The sequence below is a fragment of the Chrysochloris asiatica genome, unplaced genomic scaffold (genome assembly GCF_000296735.1).
Source record: "Chrysochloris asiatica unplaced genomic scaffold, ChrAsi1.0 scaffold00046, whole genome shotgun sequence".
Lineage (NCBI taxonomy): Eukaryota > Metazoa > Chordata > Mammalia > Afrosoricida > Chrysochloridae > Chrysochloris > Chrysochloris asiatica.
In genome coordinates, this window is record NW_006408564.1 from 2,113,352 (window position 1) to 2,132,511 (window position 19,160).

At 41.3% G+C, this 19,160-nt stretch overlaps 1 protein-coding gene across 1 annotated transcript in view; it reads left to right on the forward strand.

Annotated features, from left to right (window-relative positions):
* The window catches only part of CACNA2D3 (calcium channel, voltage-dependent, alpha 2/delta subunit 3), a 1,461,104-nt gene that overhangs the window by 646,715 nt on the left and 795,229 nt on the right, over nt 1–19,160 (forward strand). The window contains exons 6-8 of the mRNA XM_006862056.1: nt 8,233–8,364; nt 15,479–15,539; nt 15,631–15,781. Of these exons, the coding sequence (XP_006862118.1) occupies nt 8,233–8,364; nt 15,479–15,539; nt 15,631–15,781 (344 nt within the window). The remainder of the gene's footprint in view (nt 1–8,232; nt 8,365–15,478; nt 15,540–15,630; nt 15,782–19,160) is intronic.

Below are 19,160 nucleotides of genomic sequence, written 5' to 3' on the forward strand. Positions count from 1 at the left end.
AATTTTTCCCCTTTTAGTATGGGTATCTTTGTTAAGCTTTTACAATAAATGACCTTATGCAATATTTGTTATTTTGTGACTAATTTCACTCATCATAATGTCCTCCATGTTCAACCATGTTATGTGGTGGCTTACTGCTTGCTATTCTTCAAGGTAGCATAATATTCCATTGTGTGTATGTACCAAAGTTTGTTTAGCCATTCTTCCATTGATGGGCCCTTAGGCTGTCTCTATCTTTTGCTATTGTAAATAGTGCTGCTATGAACATTGGTGTGCATATATCTACTTGTGTTATGGCTTATATTTCTTGTGGATATATACCAAGTAGAGGAATTGCTGGATCATATGGTATTTCTATTACCTGCTTTCTGAGTAAGCCCCATACTGTTTTCCAGAATGGTTGGATTATTTTGCATTCCCACCATCAGTGTAGGAGGGTCCCAGTCTATCCACATCCTTGCCAGCATTTATTTCCTCTGCATTTTTGAACTTCACTATTGTTGCTGGTATTAAATAGTATCTCATTGTTGTTTTGATTTGCATCTCTCTAAGGAGCTCTGATTGCATAGTGGTTACGAGTCAGGCAGCTAATATCACAGTCAGCAGTTCGAAACAACCAGCTGTTCTGCGGGAGAAATATGAGGCTTTCTGTTCCCAGAATGATTTACAGCCTCGGAAACCCTGTACAGGGTCACTATGAGTCGGAACTGACTCCACGGCACGTAACAGCAATGGCTAATGATTGTGAATATTCCTTTATGTGTTTGTTGCCTGCCCAAGTGTCTTCTTTGGTGAAGCATCTGTTCATGCCTTGTGCCCATTTTATAATTGGGTTACTTGTCTTTTTCTTGTAGAGGTGTTGAAATTTCCCATAGATTTTAGAAATTAGTCCCTTGTCTGATATGTCATTGCAAAAGCTTTTTTTTCCCATTCTGTGGGTTCCCTTTTTACTCTTTTGGTGAAATCCTTTGATGCACATAAGTTTCTAATTTTTAGAATGTCCCAGTCATCTATTTTGTCTTCTTTTGTTTGTGCAGTTTTCGCAATGTTTGGTAGTCTGTGTGTGCCCTGGATTAAAGCCCTTAAATTTGTACCTATGTTTTCATAGATGAACTTTTATAATTCTGGGATTCACATTTAAGTCTTTAATCCATGCTGCGTTGGTCTTTGTATATGGCTATGGCGTGAGATAAAGGTCTTACTTCAGTCTTTTGCATATTGATGTCCAGTTCTGCCAGTACCATCTGTTTAAGAGACTATGTCTCTCCCACTCAATGTACTTTGGCCCTTTGTCAAAGATCAGTTGGCTGTACAGCCTATTCCTTCTTAGTCTGGAAACTTCTATGAAACCTGTTTACAGTGGGTGACCCTATGAGTACTTGAAACACCATGGTATAGTTTTCAGCATCATAGCAAAAAGCAAGTCACCACAATGCAACAAACACAGAAGGGTTGTGGATGGAACATTGAGTATGTGGCAATTACTGTGCTAAGTGCTTTGTGTCCCTGATTTGCTTGAACCCAAGGTGTCTGATCATCTCTGTCAGGATTCACCCGAATGCACTGAAATGGAATAATAGGAGGGGCTACCTGATTTAATCATACAGAGCTAAAAGTAAATTGGTGTGCATGTGTGTGCAGGATTGAGGGTTGCTGAGAGACAGTGTTAGCCACCTATAATAAAAGGAAACCCCATGTAGCAGGTTGCCAACCTATGGGCAGAGCGTAGGCAGAAGCAATCATTTGAGTGGAAACGAAAGGACACTGCAGAATGATTTGTTGTTGGGTTCTAAATTGTGTTACAAAGACAGATCATTTGGGATGTGTGAGATGCTTTTCATATACAAACTACAAATTGATTAGAAAGGTGATGTGGGACTGTTACCTCTCCAAACATCTGCAAGTAGTCTGTTTCACTGAAAGCTGAACATCTGAGAACTATTTGACTGACATCAGAGGTAATTTAATCTCTCCTGAAGGTAAAGGATGCAGGAAGCAGAACTGCTATTCCTGGACTTAATGTTGACCAACATGAACAATAATTTGGTATGGAATGAACAGCAGTATCAGGGGAAATGACCGGACCATCCTAGAGCTTAGTTTACTGAACAGAGAATGCCTGGCATTGACACATAGAGTACACATCAAGGAAAATGACTTTAATCCAATTTAGTGTATTAGAAGTAGGAACCAATGACGTAGCTCAGGAAGAATGGTGAGCTCATAAAAATATATGCCAACATGAAAATTGTTCTTTGTTCCTATAAAGAATGGAGGAGATCTTTAAACATCTTTCACTTGCTACACACCTGTACTTATTAAACTTAGATTTTAAAAAGAACATATATAAGACACGAAATAAGGGCATATCATATAGGGTAGTTAAGAATCCATGTAGTGGACTGAATTGTTGTTGTTGTTGTTGTTAAGTGTCATCGAGTTAGTTCTGACTCTTAGCAACCCTGTATGGGGTTTCCGCAGAGTGACTCGTCATCCTGAACCTCTGAATTTGTGGTTCAAACTGACTTTACAGTCCAGTGCATTAACCTGTAAAGCCACACTAGAACCATTCAGTGGGCTGATTGGAAGCCCCCTAAAAGGTATACTTGTTGATCAGGTTTCAAAAGCAGCCAATGAAATCCTTACAGAGCACAACAGCCCAATCCACAGCTGAATACAGACAGGGTGCAGGACTGGGCAGGATTTTGTTCCATTGTGTATAAGGTTACCATGAGTTCAGGGGCCAATTTTTCCACTAACAGTGACATTTTCAAATATAGAAGTGAGGATCAGAGGTTGTACAACTAACTAGTTGATGTTCTTCTCAAAGTATCTAACCTTCCTTTGCTGTGATTTTTATTTCTATTAATTGGAGGTTACCATTGGAATCTACCTGGCTGGGCTGTTGTAGAGATCATAAAAAGTAAGCACAGCAAGGTGTTTACCCACTGGGAGAACTAGTAAATGTGCTTCCTCCTCTTTTTCTTCCAGATTATTAATGTGTTCATCCTGTTCTCATTCTCACTCTCATTGGACTGGAACTTGACAATTACCTCACCTCTTAGAAAAGAATATTACTACAGAATAGATAAATGGGATCTCATAAAAAAATTTTTTTAAACTTTTGCTAATCAAGAGACATTATCAAAAGAGTAAAAAGAAAACCAAGGCTGATTTAAAAAAAAAAATCTTTGGAAATGACATATCAGATAAGGATTTAATCTCTAAAATGTACAGAAAACTTAAACAACTGAACAACAGAAAAGCAAAGAACCCAGTTATAAAATGGGTAAAGTACATGAACACAGCTTTCACTGAAAAAGACATCCAAGCAGCCAACAAATACATGAAAAGATGTTCATGATCATTAGTCATTGTTGTTGTTGTTAAGTGCCGTTGAGTCAGTTCCAACCCATAGCGATCCTGTATAAGGTTTCCGAGGAGCAGCTAGTGAGATTGACCCGACAACCTTACACTTCAAATGGCTTTGCAGTTTGGCGCATTAACCCACAGCATCGCATATTAGAGAGTTGCAAATAAAAATGGCAATGGGTACCATTTCATCCTTGGAAAAATGGTACTGAAATTTTTTTTTTTAAATCAGATAACAATAAAAGAAAACCTTATGGATAGTATGTGTTGACATCTTTGCTGGGGGGAATTTTAAATGATAAAACAATATGAGACTTCCTCAAAAAACTAGAACTTGAAGTACATTACAATCCAGCTATCCCACTCCTAGGGATATGCTATGTTGTTGTTGTTCAGTGCCATTGAGTCGGTTCCGACTCATTACGACCCTATATAAGGTTTCCAAAGAGCAGCTGGTGGGTCTGAACTACTAACCTTGTAGTTCGTAGTCCAGTGCTGATCCTACAGTGCCACACTGTATAGACATAAAAGTAGTGACACAAACAACTATATGTACTCCTATGTCCATTGCAGCTTTAGTCACAATGACAAAAAAGGTAGAAACAACTAAAGTGCCCATCAGTGGATGAGTGGATAAGCAAAATGTGGTGCAATGGAATATTATATAGCTACCAAAGGAATGATGAATCCACTAAACATATTGTGACACTGATGGGCCTGGAGAGCTTAATACTAAGTGAAATATGTCAAGCACATAAAGAGAAATACGACAGGATATTTCTGTTTTAAAAAGACATATATAAAGAAGCCAACATTCACTGGTAGTTACCAGGGGGCAGAGGAGAGGGAAAGAGCTAGGTTGTAAGTACTTGCTATTTGGGTGATGGGCAAAGTGACACTGAATGTGGGTGTAGTGAGTACAGCCTGACCAAAATAAATGACACCACTGAGAAGTACTCATGGGAAAAGGATGTCTGTACCAAAGAATCTGACATATGTACCCATTGCCATCAAGTCATAGCCACTCTATAGGACAGGGTTCCCAGAAGGTACATTCTTATGGAAGCAGACAGCCACATCTTTCTCAAACTGCCAACCTTTTGGGTTGCAGCCAAATGCTTAAACACCATCCCACCAGGGCTCCTTGGACATACATAGGAAGGCAACAAATCTAAGAAAGCACTAAAAATGAGTCTAGGATTACATAAAGATGGATATATACACATACATATACGGTTAAGTGGAGTCCTGGTGTGGCTCTGAGGGTTAATGTGCTGAACCGCAAGGTTGGCAGTTCAGACTCACCAGCCCCTCCTCAGAAACCCTGTACAGGGTCACTATGAGTCAGAACCAACTTGACAGCAGTTAACAGTAACAACATACGATTAAGTACAGGTGTGCACATATGTGAGCACAGATGTTGCTGTTATGTTGTTAGTGACCATCAAGTTGGTTATGAGACATAGTGACCCTGTGTACAACAGAACAAAATACCACACAGTCCAGCACCATCCTCACATGTGTTGTGGGAACAGAACAGATAGAAGCATCTATATGTATGTAGAAATACAGATTTGTGTAAGCAGACTCATATATTCAGTGAAGATAATATTACAGATATTACTGCCACATAATCACCTATCTTCCATTGTCAGTTTTCTATGTTTGAAAACTTAGGACCATAACATCTCATAGGACAGTTCAGCTAGTTTTCATAAAGTAGCTCATAGAGTTCATATTCTGCATCTTAGTGGAGTAGCATCTGGTGAATTGCACATTTGTGAGCCGCTATCTAAGATGCAGCTATTGGTCTCTAACTACTCTGGAATAAAAGAGTAAGAAGATAAGCACAATCACAGAGAAGAAAGAAGGCTCTGAGGCTGATAGTCTACATAAGCCATGTACTCGACTACCCTGACACCAATCTGACCAGGGCCACAATAGATGACCCTGTTGTTAGGATGGGAGAGAAATGCAGCAGAAAACTCACATTCATAAAAATGACCAGATTAACTGGCCCACTGACGCCAGAGGGTTTCTTGAGTCTGTCACCCTAAGATTCTCTTCAAACTACCCCATGAGATCTATCTAAACTTAAAAGCAGAATGATCCACAACATATTAAGGACATTACCTGTTAGATCATTGTTCCACTTTAACATCTGAATGAGTCAGCATTTAATGCAAGCAAAGAGGAGATGATAAGGAGGCAGGGGTTTAGAGTATTGGAAATGGAACATCCAGAACCCAGTTAATGAGAATGATGACACAATGTGACTAATGTCACTGATAGATTTGTGTAGAAATTGTCAAAGTTGAACCTCACTTGCTCTGTAAATATTGATTAAAACCACAATAAAATATCATTTTAAAAAAGGCATGTGTCATCATTTTGAAACAGGATCATTGGAATAGAGTATCATAGAGAATCCTCCATGGTCCTCCTTGGTTTGGCTGGTTTGAAAGAAATACCCATTTGTCCTCATATTCTTTAAACCTTATATGTTATCTATAAACAGAAGGCATACAGTATTTTTGGAGGAAAAAGGCAGATTTGTTCATGGCATTGCAGGTTAAAAGACTTGTCTGGTATCTAGCGATAAACAAACCATTTTGGGTATCCTTCTACCCATCTATCCATCTCCTCTAGGTTTTATGAAACTGTTGGAGTTTCTGTTAATGCCAGTCACAGGAGGTGCAGGAAAAAGCCAACAAGAAGTTGCTCCTGCCCTCATGGATTTACAATCTGCTGAACTGAAGAAGTAGAAAGCTATAGTGATGCAATTCCAGTTGATTTAAAACAGGCTATTCATCAAGGATTGGTGCAGGAGCCTTGTTGATAGAGATGTGTGAAGTGAGAAGAGACCTTTTGTTTGTTTCTTAAACAAGAATGTTGCCATTTGCTGTGGAGTTGGCTCTTACTCAAGGTGACTCCTTATACAACTCCTTATAAACAAGAGGTTTCCTGGTCCTGTGCCATCCTTATGATTGTTGGTATGCTGAAGTCTATTGTTGCGTTCACTGTTTATTTTGAATGCTTTTCAACGTAGATTGCTCATCTTCGACCCTATGTTAGGCAAGATTCTGTTGTGATCCCCAGAGTTTTCATTGGCTAATATTCAGTAGATCACCTGACCTTTCTACCTTTTGTGCCTCCAACTGGAGGCTCCGCTGAAACCTGCCCACTGTGGGTGATCCTGCTGTTATTTAAGATACAGTTTCCAAAGCTTCCAGCATCATAACAGCACTTAAGCAACCAGAGTATGACAAACTAACAGATGGGTGGTGGTAAGGTAAAGGACAACTGACCTTTGAACAACATGGGGGTTAGTGTTGCCGACCCCTGCACAGTTAAAAAAATAAAAATAAAAAAGGTATAACGTTTAAATCCCCCAGAACTGTACTACTTATGGCCTACTGTTACCTGGAAGCCTTATTATTAACATTAAAAAGCCATTTTACATGTATTTTGTGTGTTATATATATTATATGTGACAACCACATAAAACTTACATTTTCAATACTAGATAAAAAGGTATGCTACAAAAATTTCACCTTCACAAATTTCCTTTTCTTTTTTCACAATAGTCCTTAAGCTAGATGCATTTATTTATTTATTTATTATTAGTTTTTTAACTTTTTATTGTGAATTGAGTGACAGTTTACAGATCAGATCATCAGTTTTACATTCAACCAACAAATCATAGACTTCATTTCATCTGAATGATTACCATCCCCTCTCTGCAATAACACTCATTCTACTTTCTCCCTGTGGTTCTCCATTTACATCTTATATTTCGGAAATGAACAAAGCAAAAAACTTGATGCACTCATAAAAAACAAAAAATAGATGTTCATGTAAATGTCCAAAGGTCACATTCTGCAAGCCAGCCTCCTGACAGAAGGTACACATGTTTACTCAGTCCATGGGCCTAGAAACCACATCTGCTTTGTCTCTCCATGCCACCACCTCTACCCACGTCACTGCTGTCATCACGTTTCTAGGTAGAGATCGCACATTCTTTTCATGCTCTTCCTTTTTTGATAGATGCATTTATTTTTAAGTGGTGTGTAGTGCTGTGGGTTACTGCACTAGGCTGCAAAGTTTGTTTGGACTGCAGGGTTGGCAGTTCAATCTCACCAGCTGTTCCATGGAAACCCTACATGGAGTCGCTATAAATCAGAACAGAACTGACTGGACAGCACTTAACAACAACAACAACTGTAGCTGCAGACCTCATTCTACGGTACATATCAAGCAAGTCAACTTGTTCTTGTAACATCATAACTTTTCTCTGCTTCTTGGGATCACTTCCCTTCGATCCCATGGTGTTTATTCAAGGTTTATAGTACTGCAGTAAGCACAATGAAAAATACACAAATGAGAAGTTTCTATTTAGTGAGGTAGTAATTTACTGGAGAGAGGAATTGCTCACCCAGAAAGAAATGATTAGCAAACCCACAATTGGCATAAGTGGACACTTCCAGTTCAAAGCCATGTTGAGCAAAGGTCATTTGTACACTGTATTTAATCCTGAGTTTGGGCTACAAAAGTAGGAAATGCAGGAAAATTATGGTGTGGTCTCTTGCTTTCTCAAGAGGTATGCAGTGTTGAAAACTGCAAATAAAGGGAGGTCCCTTTCAAATAAGGTGCTATCAGTAGAGATTCCTGGACAAATTGAAGAGATGAGGCAGGATGGGGAAGCCCTGGAGTCTGGAGTTTCCAGGAACTAAACTTTTCTGGTATTACAGCTTTCTTCCCAGCCTCTGCAAGATAGATATCCTGCTGATACCTTCTAACAATGTGGAAATGCCAGCCTTCTGGTTATAACTCTTGTCTCTCTCTTTTTTCTTTTTTCAGACCCAGCAATTGTCAATGGGGTCTATTGGTCTGAGTCCCTGAATAAAGTTTTTGTAGATAACTTTGACCGCGACCCCTCTCTCATATGGCAATACTTTGGAAGTGCAAAGGGCTTTTTCAGGCAGTATCCAGGTAAGTGCTCCTGCATTAAGGAGTTAATTTTTCTTTCCTGTTATATTTTTCTTTCTGGTTCAGGGTCAACATTTTCTTACACTAGTTTTAAAAAAAGAAAGACTAAGTTCAAGCTTGGTGGTAGGCATGGGCAGGAATTGCAACATGGTACCTGCGCATTCTGCTACACCCTAGCCTTCTTCAGCCATGGTAGAAGTTGCCATGGAGCCCAGCTGGCTCCCTGGTGCTTTCTCTCTCTCCTGCATGTAGCTTCAGCATCTGTCTCAATAGAGAAATTCAGAGAGCCACAGCTAAGAGAGAGGATTTGGAGTTTGAAGCGTACCATGTTTAGTCCTCATGGACAAGAGTGTGGTGTTGTATTACTACTATTGTTATTCTTACTAGGAAAGGGAGCAAGTCATACTTGGGCAGTATTTCGACCCAAACTTGTAAGACATGGGTCATTTGAACTGGGATCTGGCCTGCTGCCCCTCTCTGAGCTGGCTCCCATTGGGAAAGATGCTGAAATAGTTGAGCAGTACTAAAGGTATTGCTCCTCTGCACTGGTCCACCAGAAATACCCACACAGGCACACTGATTAAGAGTTTGCCCATCATGCCTTTGGAACAGGTGTTGCTTCTACGGCCTTCCCAGGCCTCTGCTTTGCAACAGGATTTTAATTCTGGCTCGGTTTGAATTTTAATTAAAAAGGGAAATTTTAATTTTGCTTACAAGTTGTGAGAACAGGACTCGGGGCTGCAATTGTGCCAACATCACAGCTGTAGAAATTAACAAGCTCAACCTAAAAGAAGGGAAAAACACCCTGCAATAATCTTGGAGCAATTAAGTAGAGTCTTTTATGTTTTCATTAAGTAAGACTAGGTACCTGATGTCTTCCCACTTCGAGGCATAGAGACTGCCAACCTCCGCCTTGAGGAGCTGTTTGCCCTACATGCAGCATCTGTCCCCCAAGACTTGCCTGCCGGAGTGTCTGCTTTGCCAGATTAGTCAACATTTCCCAAGAGCAGTGTTCAGCAAGGCACACACAGTCCCGCCTCGAGCTAACCGAAGTTTAAACACTAAGCATCCTATTAAAGAAAAATAGCATACTAAACACTGGACTATTAAAGCTCCAGAGTAACCAAGTTGCAATCTACCTTAATACAATAAACAAAAAACAAATCAAATTGGATTCAGATGCTACTAAATTTGGAACCTGATGCTAGTACTGGTTTGCCTAGGGTCCCAGGAAGACATTGTTCTATCTTACCTCAGCATTTGAATGAGGGGGATGGATAAATGGGAGTCCCTGGGTTGGGCGAACAGCTAAAGGACTTGGCTGCTAACCGAGAGATTGGAGCCTCAGAAGAAAGGCGTGGGAATCTACTTCTGAGAAAAATCAGCTATTGGAAACCTTACTCTGATGCTTGGTGTCACCTTGAGTTGGTGTAGAATTGATGACAATGGTTTAGAAGGGAGAAGTAGAAACCACATATTATTTGTTGTCTCAATCAGTCCTCAAATTTAGGTCATGAGAAAATTTGAAAATGCAGGAAGGTTTTCATTGTGGAAAAATATTTTTATGATCACTTTCTTTTTCTTTAAACTACTTCCTGGAGCAAAGACTTTATGATCGCTCTCTTCTTCTTTTCCTAAAGTAAGAATGTATGCCTTAAAAATTTTGAACTAGTCAACCAGGTAAGGGAACAGATTGTAAGGTCAAAACCTTAGCCAATAGGGTGAGACACAGCCTTGAGACTCGCATCAGGTATTAAAAACCCGAGTGGACTGCCCACTCAGTGTGCTCGCTGGCCTGTTTGTGTATGTACGGCTATACGTACGCACCCTCTTGCAAGAGTAAATTTTACTTTGCCAAGGTAATTTATTCTCACCGATTGTCTTTTACGTGACATCGGGATTCATGTCTAACATCATAAAGGGCTTACATCATGGTTGGGAGGTACTTATTTACATGCGAGGTTTTTCTCATAAACAGTTGACTTGGAAATGTTTATATTTCTTTATATATGGTCTTTTCGATAGCATTTTGACTTTGTGAAAACTCTTCCTTTATATGTCAGTAAGTGCATAGGTTGGAGTTCTCCAAAAATGGTTTTGTGATCGGATAAATGTATTGCATGTTCACCCAGTGCTTGGTCCAAAACAGAGAGCTTGCCTCTTTTTTCCTGTACTTTTTGGCTAAGGTATTTTTCCTTCCAGGAAAGTTTCTTGCTTGATGAGAGAGGTATGAGTCAGTGGTAAGTGAATACATCTTTAAGCGGAGGGGGTCTTAGTCCATTCTTATGTAAGTGTATCCTGAGTTACTGATTTGCACCAAGCACTGCAGGAGGCTTTTAGATTAAAATGGCGAATTAGGAAGCAAGCTCTTTGCCCTTATATTGCTGCCTCTTGGGGGGATGTGTATTCATCAGGGAGTTTTGGTTGCAAGTGTCAGAAACCCAGTACCAACTAGCTCTGCAAGTACATATTTATTGTCTCATGAAAACTGAAGTCTGGGTAGTGTTCCGTTTGGGGTACACAGTTGGAATCCACTACTCAATGTTATTTGAATTTTCAATGTTTCCTTCCATCTCTCAACTCTGCCATCCTTTATTCTGACCTTGTTTCACTGGAAGCATTGTTGTTGTTAAGGGCTGTCAAGTTGAGGCAGTTCTGTCTCATAGGAACCCCTGCCCTTATGGTTCAAACAAACCTTGCAGTCTAGTGCTTTATCTTACAATGTCACACGAGGACTCCAAAAGGAAGCATGACTTCAAAATATTGCCTTGCTTGAGCCTTGGTGTGGCACTGTAGGATAAGCACTGTGCTAGTAACTGTTAGGTCAGCAGTTCAAACCCACCAGCTGCTCTTGGAAACCCTGAACAGTTTTTCTGAGTTGTCAGAACTGACTTAATGACAAACAGTAGGGAGCTGCTCTCTGGCTGCAGTCTAAAAAGGAATCAGGACCTACAAGGAAACTGGTCCATTTGCAGTACAGTGCAGAAATCTCCTCCTTTTCTCTCTTGCTCCCTCCCCTCCTAGTCCTCCAAGGCACCTTCCCTTTTCATTGTAATGTTCTGGTCACTGGAGGCCACCTTCTGTTGGCCCTTCATCTCCTGAGTTTTCATGGCCATCTCATTCCAGTTAGTAGGCTCCCAGGTTCATTGCTTCCCATGAGGCAAAGGAACATCCAGTTTTCCTGGGAGTCTTGTCAAGTTCATCATTTTACCCCCCTCTGTGTGAGTTGATTTCTATGACTATTCTGTGGGGCCCCTGGGACAGATTCATCCTTCCCATTCCAGCCAGTTTTCAGCTTTTACCAACGTGAAGTGACTGGTTGATGTTGTTGTTGTTGTTGCTGTTGTTATGTGCTGTGGAGTCGGTTCCGACTCATAGCGACCCTGCACAGGGTTTCCAAGGCTGTAAATCTTTACAGGAGCAGAAAGCCTCATCTTTCTTCCGCGGAACAGCTGGTAGTTTCAAACTGCTGACCCTGAGATTAGCAGCCCGATTCATAACCACTACACTACCAGAGCTCTTTGACTGGTTGATAGTTCCCTGTATTTCCTGTCCTTATCTACATAGAGGAGTCCTGGTGTGGCGTTGTGGGTTAATGCGCCACACTGCAAAGCTGTTTGAACTGCAGGGTCAGTGGTTCAAGCTCACCAGCTGCTCCACGGAATCCATATACAGGGTCTCTTTGGGTCGGAACCTACTCGACAACACTTCACAACAACAACAATAACACCATCTTCATGGAGAGAAAACCATGTCTATAATTCATAGAGAGACTAGTGTGTAATCAATCAGAAGACACCAGTGAGGTCTAGACATTCAGATCAGCCTTGGTCCCTCCTTACGCACCAGACGCTCACCCTTCTAGAACAACCACCCAGGAGCTTTTTCAGGAGGCTTGATGACTATACTGGGGATTGACTTTTTTTTTTTTTTTTTTTAATCTTTCTGCCTTGCTTTATGTGCTTTTGGGAGATAAAAGATACTTCACAACTAAGGTCACAAAGAGAGAGACAGGGAGGGAAGTCGAGAGTTCTCTGTATCTGGACTCTTCAGTGCCAGTAAACTATCAAGTGTGGGTTCTTTATGCAGCGTTGTTGTTGTCATTGTTAAGTGCCATCGAGTCTGTTCCAACCCATAGTGTCCCTGTATAGGGTTTCTAAGGAGCAGCTGGTGAGCTTGAACTGCCAACCTTGTGGTTCAAACCGACTTGGCAGTCTAGCGCATTAACCCACAGCTCCACACCAGGACTCCTTATGCAGCTTCGATTTGTGTTTATTCTGTAGCCCATGTTCCTCACCAGGTTCAGGTTTAATGATGGGTAAAGTATGATTGATAGTGGGGTTCTCTTTCTTGGCCAGGTCAATTGGTCCTCCCCAGTAAAAACAATCCCAGAAAACTAAGGCTTGTAATTTTCACAGCAACTCTCTTGTTATTTATTTATCATGGTACCATAGATGCCAAGATTTTGTTCAAGGAAATGACGTTTGATTGATTAAAGGAGCTTTTCATGGAGAACAGCATAGCAACTTCCTGCAAGACACGGTGGGAGTTTTTAAGTCTGAAGCTGACATTCACCTTAGGCCAGATATTTCAGACCTAAAGGTATACTGGAAGAAATATATGTATACTTTAGCTTATGGACTCAAAGGCAACTAGTATGTTTGAGAAAGGAATTGGACAAAACCTATCCAGTTAGAACTAATCCAGTATCTACTGCCTTTTGACTTTGCCTCCTTTTCTGTATCTTTCTGGTCTTTTTGCACTCCAATAGAGACAAAAAATAGTAAGGCCATATTGCAGTGGGACAGTGTCTGTTCAGGTGGTGGGTGTGGAAATGGTTTGTTTTGAATTTGAATGTCATTGGCAGCATCAAGTAAATTTTAGAGAAAAGGCATTGTCCTGAGAGAGAAAAGAAGCAATGGGCTAGAACACCCTTTGTTGAGGTGCAGAGAAAGAGGGAGATTAGAGCCCAACAAAAAAATAAATCCTGAGGGCAAGATGATACTCATGTTTTTATTGGGCTGTTAGTTTCAGTCTCATAAAATTCTACTGGTAGTGGTGGTGGTTATGTGCTGTGGTGTCTGTTCTGACTCACTGCAACCCTGTATGGGGTTTCTGAGGAGCACTGGAGGGTTTGAACCACCAACTTCGTGGATCACAGTTCAGTGCTGATCCTACAGTGCCACACCAGGAGTCCATAATTCTATTGGATGGTCTTGAAACTTTTTGCCACATAGAATGATATTGTGTGCCACCACCTTCATATTGTGCTAATTTTCCTTGCTAAAGGAGAACAGGACATCCTGGTATTTTGGATGCAATGACTTTCCTTCCAAAGTTATTTGTATTACCTAAGGAAGAGAAAAAGTATGGAATATAAGATGGTGCACAATATTTTTATGCAAATCCAGTGTGAACATTGGGACCTGAAATGGATATTTAGACATAGATTTCCCTTCCACCTAGCTGTCTGCTGGCATTTCTAGAGGCCCTGTGCTCTGAAAGCTGATGCAGTCAAGCCAGGTCATTGTTGCAGATTATGGAGCATCAAGTGGCTCAGGGAGAAGACTAAATGGCAGCTAAATCTGCTCCCAAATCACATCCATCTTCCTTTCTTGAGTTTTATGCCATATCCATACTGGGTGGGATCCCAAAAGGTGTATCAGCACTTCCAGAAATGATGTGGCTCATGGGTGTACGTCTTGATTAAATGACAATTCCCTGCATCTCAAAGATTTGAGGTGAATCAATGATTCTTTCTCTGGGATTAGGTGATGCTTGAATATTTTCAAAGTATCTATGTGGGAAAAATCATCTATTAAAAGAGTTTGTGTGAAGAAAGACAGTTTCCAAAGTTTGCTTCATGAAACACTTTGTGGTAAGATTTTCTCTGGTGAGAAGGGATTTAATGATCAATTTGGATTAGCAAATGCTGCCTCTGCTGTCCTTGTCATAGAGATTCAAGTTGCATCGAAACAGATTAAGAACCCTCAGATGTCCCTCCGGAGCCTAAAACCACCCTTGCTTTTATTTACTGAACTCATGTTAACATCATATAAAACTTACCATGGACCACACGTATGAAAATACTTGCATCAGAAAGAAACAATGGACTAGAAGCTGGGATATTAGGTTGTAGCCTTGTCTAGGCACCTGCCTGTTTTGTGACCTCTGTGAAATCTGTTGAACCCAAGAGTCTTGGAATCCTTCCTATGATATGAAGATTTTTGCCCTAATGTCCAGTTTAGGTAAGATGACCCCCTCAGGGTTCACTTAGTCCTTACTTAATAAGTGATCCTTATTGTTAGGAGCCCTGGTGATGCAGCAGTTAAGTGTTGGGCTGCTAACCACAAAGTCAGTGGTTCAAACCCTGCAGCTTCTTCCAGGGGAGAAAGATAAGACAACTTACAGCTTTAGAAACATTAACGAGCAGTTCTGCTCTTCCCTAGACGGCCTCTGTGATTGGAGGACAGTGGGCTTGGTTTTTGTTTTTCGGAACCTGTGACTGGAACTTCCTGAATGTGCTATCTTCATCCCATTGGATGTGTTCCTGGTGTTCTGACCAGAGAGGCCCTGGATTTTAAGGTTTCTGCAGCTGCCCAGGTTTCTTCCTCTAACAGGAAGATTCTGTCTATATAGTCACAACAGAAAATAGTCCCTTCATTTGACAGGTTCTTTTAAGCCTCAGGGCCTTTGTGTGTGCTGTCTTCTCTGCCTGTGGTGTCCTTCTCTCCACCTCATTGCCTCTCTCCATGTTTGTTTTACAAGTAGAGCTTATATGGACTCTTGTTGTGACTCTGCAGGGTAGGCCTATAAATGATGCTACCAAGACCAACAACTTGCTGGACAATCAGCAGGAGCCTGAGTAACATTATCATTAGCAAGTGAAAGGGGCTGCCGCCATGTCCTTGCTCAAAATCTCTCCTTGGGTTGTGCTTCCTTTTGGAAATAAAGTGCCTTCCCAGAGTTGGTGGTGGGGTACACAATGACCTCCAGGGGTTGTCTTTGTAGATGATTTTCATCATGTTCATTCAGTCAGCAATGCTGAGCAGCCTTGAAAGGCTATGAGTAAACATTGCAAGTCTCTGGGTTTCTTATAATCCCATTTTTCTTCTAGGGATTAAATGGAAACCAGATGAGAATGGAGTCATTGCCTTTGACTGCAGGAACCGAAAATGGTAGGTGATGGTCAACCTCTCAGTTACGTAGTTAGGAAGAAAATGTGAAAAGAGCCTTAGGATTCATTTTCACTTAATTGTCCCGACTTAGGTACATCCAGGCAGCCACTTCTCCGAAAGACGTGGTTATTTTAGTGGACGTCAGTGGCAGCATGAAGGGTCTCCGTCTGACCATTGCAAAGCAAACAGTATCGTCTATCCTGGATACGTTGGGGGATGATGACTTCTTCAATATAATTGCTGTGAGTCCAGCTGTTATTGTGTTTCTGTTGTATTGTGGGTTCATTTGCTAGTTCAGTCGCAGCACTATTGGACAATATGGCATCTAAATGCTGAAAGATGAAGATTAACTAGTTCTGATGAACTCATCTGAGTTCCTTGTGTATCCTGCACATTGGAAGACCTTTTGGAGACTGAGATTGCAGCTGAGCACACTTCCCTCCTCAACTAGCATGCAGGCACGGTCATCTGGAAAAAGTAAACTGTACTGGAGATTCTGAGGGATTTGACCTTTTCAGAATCTCAGTGAAATAGACCAAGCAAGATTTTCCTTAAATTGCTAGAATTTCTCATATAGAAATGAACTTTATGCTAAGTAAGTCTGGTGATAATGGTAGTAATCATAAGCATGATTATAACATGACTAAAATGTGAAGAGCAATATAAGGCTCACAGTTGATCTTCACTTCTGAAAGAAAAGGAGACTTTTGGTAAGTGCCTACTGTGTGTCAGCTGTCTGTCAGGTTACCGTACAGTGGTGACTTGCATGCTGCTGTAATGCTGGAAGCTATGCCACTGGTATTCCCAGTTCCATTTGGGTCACCCATGGTGGACCATGGGTTTCAGCGCAACTTTAAGACTAAGACAGACTAGGACGAAAGCCTGGCAATCTACTTCTGAAAGTTAGCTAGTGAAAGCCCTATAGATTGAAACAGAATATTACAATCTACTGAGATTTGCCAATAGCTGTGAAGATGGTAGCAGACTTCGTAGCAACTAACAACAACAACCTGCCAGACACTTTACTCTTTAACTTAACTTGGTTCCTCAGCACAACCCTACATGGTCACGATGGCTCTCAGAAAATGAAGATGGAGAAATGGAAAGAGTTTCAGTAATTATGTGAAAATTTCAGAATAGGGACGTAGGAGATCCAGGAGTCCAGGCGGAGCCCAGGCAGTAACAAGCATGCTGCCTGGGAAGAGCTGCCATCAAGCTCCTCTTTCTCTAGTTCAGCGTCCCTTTGGCCCCATTTCTCTGGTGTGATTCTGTGTCTCTTCCACGCTCTTTCCAACAATTGCCATCATAAGGAGTCTCATTATTTTCCCTGAGACCTTACCCTGCTTTGCCATGTCATAGCTGGGTCAGGGAGGACAGCATGGTGAGATTGATAAGACCTCGGACTTTGAAATCAAGTCGTGGCTATGAAGGCTACTTGTCTACCAACATACAGCTGAGTGTCTTGAGGCAAACTATTTTAGTCTGAGTAACAGCCCGCTCATGTGATGTGGATGTAATAGTGTTATTCTACAGAGTGGTTGTAAAGAGCTCTGATAGCATAGTGGATTATGAGTTGGCCTGCTAACCATAAAATCAGCAATTCAAATCTTCCAGTAAATATGCAGGAGATATGTAAGACTTAAGGAGCTCTGGTAGCATAGTGGTTACGAATCGGGCTGCTAATCCCAAGGTCGGCAGTTCCAAACTATCAGCTGTTCCACAGGAGAAACATGAGGCTTTCTGCTTCTGTAAAGATTTACAGCCTCAGAAACCCTGTGCAGGGTCACTATGAGTCGGAACCGACTCAATGGTACTTAACAACAACAACATGTAAGACTTGCTGCTCCCATAAATAGTTACAACTTCGGAAACCGTATAGAGGATTGCTGTGAGTCGGAACTGACTCCCCCCCCCCCCCCCCACACACACACACCCACACAGGCTTGCTATGGGGATCACTCATGCTGGATTTGGTGCTTAGGAGGCACTAAGTCAAGGGTAGCATACTAAAGAAGGGGTTGCTATTTGGAAAGCAGAACCAGGGCACTAAGATAATGCTGTTTCTTTGCTCTACAAAGCTCCCCCCAGGATGCTGGTTAGGGTGTGTGGTCATTGGGCAGCCTGCTGTGTGAACACAATGCTGCTACCCACTAGGCAGAGGATCTGGGTGTTTTAGTGACATTGGGTTGCTGAATTAGTGTCCTGTCTGCATGCTTCTGATGAGGATCTCAAAACCAAATGGCAATTGATATCACAGATGGCTACAGAGTTTGAAAAGTGTTGAAGGGGAAAGAAAACCCATCAATTCTTGGAGAGCAGAGCTAGTCTTCGTCATTCATTGATGTACCCCAACACCTAGGACCCCAAACAAAGCCTTTGCTGTTGAGTTGATTCTGGCACACAATGACTGTGTGTTACAGAGCAGACTATTCTGCAGGAATTTCTTGGCTACAGTCTGTATGGAAGATTTCCAGGCCTTTCTTCGTAGCATTGCTGGATGGGTCCGAAATGCCAGTCTTTTTTTTTTTTTTTTTTCTCCACATTTTATTCTGTTTTAGGTGAAAGTTGATAGAGCAAATTAATTTGACCAATCAATAATTTATACATATATTATTCTGCAGGTTCAATTACAATTCCCTCAGTGTATAAGCATTCTTCTCATTTCCTCCCTGGGTTCCCTGCTTCCAGTCGTCTGACTTCCCTGTCACTTCCTGCTGTCTCCGTTTAAATTTTGAGCAAATGTTGCCATTTTGATGCATTATGTTGTTGTTAGGTGCCATTGAGTTGGCACCGACTCATAGCGACCATATGCACAGCAGAACGAAACAGTGACCAATTGTGGGCCAACCTCAGTACTGTTGTCACACTTGAATCCATTGATGCTGCCACCTGGCCAGTCCATCTTGTTGGGGGTCTTCCTCTTTTTCTCTGACCCTCCATCTTACCAAACATGACATCCTTCTCCAGCAACTCTTCCATCGTGACAATATGTCCAAAGTATGAGAGTCGAAGTTTGGCCATCTTGGCCTCTAAGGAGCACTCTGGCTACACTTCTTCCAAAACGGATTTATTGGTTCTTTTGGCACCCATGGCACTTTTAGTATTCTCCTCCAACACCATAATTCAAAGGCATCAATTCTTCTACGATCTTCCTTATCCAGATTTTGCATCCATATGAGGTTATTGAAAATACCATGGCTTAGGTCAGGCACACCTTAGTCCTCATGCTGACATCTTTGCTCTTCAACACTTAAAAAAGTTCCTGTGCAGCAGATTTGCCTAATGCAATACATTATCTGATCTCTTGACTGCTGTTTCCATGAGTGTTGATAGTTGAACCAAGAAGAAGTCCTTGACAACTTCAATCTTTTCTTCATTGATAAGAATGTTGTTTATTGGTCTAATGGTGAGTATTTTTGTTTTCTTGACATTGAGATGTAATCCATATAGAAGGCTGTGCTCTTTGATCTTCATCAGTAAATGTTTAAATCGTCTTCACTTTCAGCAAGCAAAGTTGTATTATCTGCGTCACAGGTTGTTAATGAGTCTTCCTCCAATCCTGACGCCACATTTTTCTTCATAGAACCCAGCTTCTCAGATTATTTGCTCAGCATACAGGTT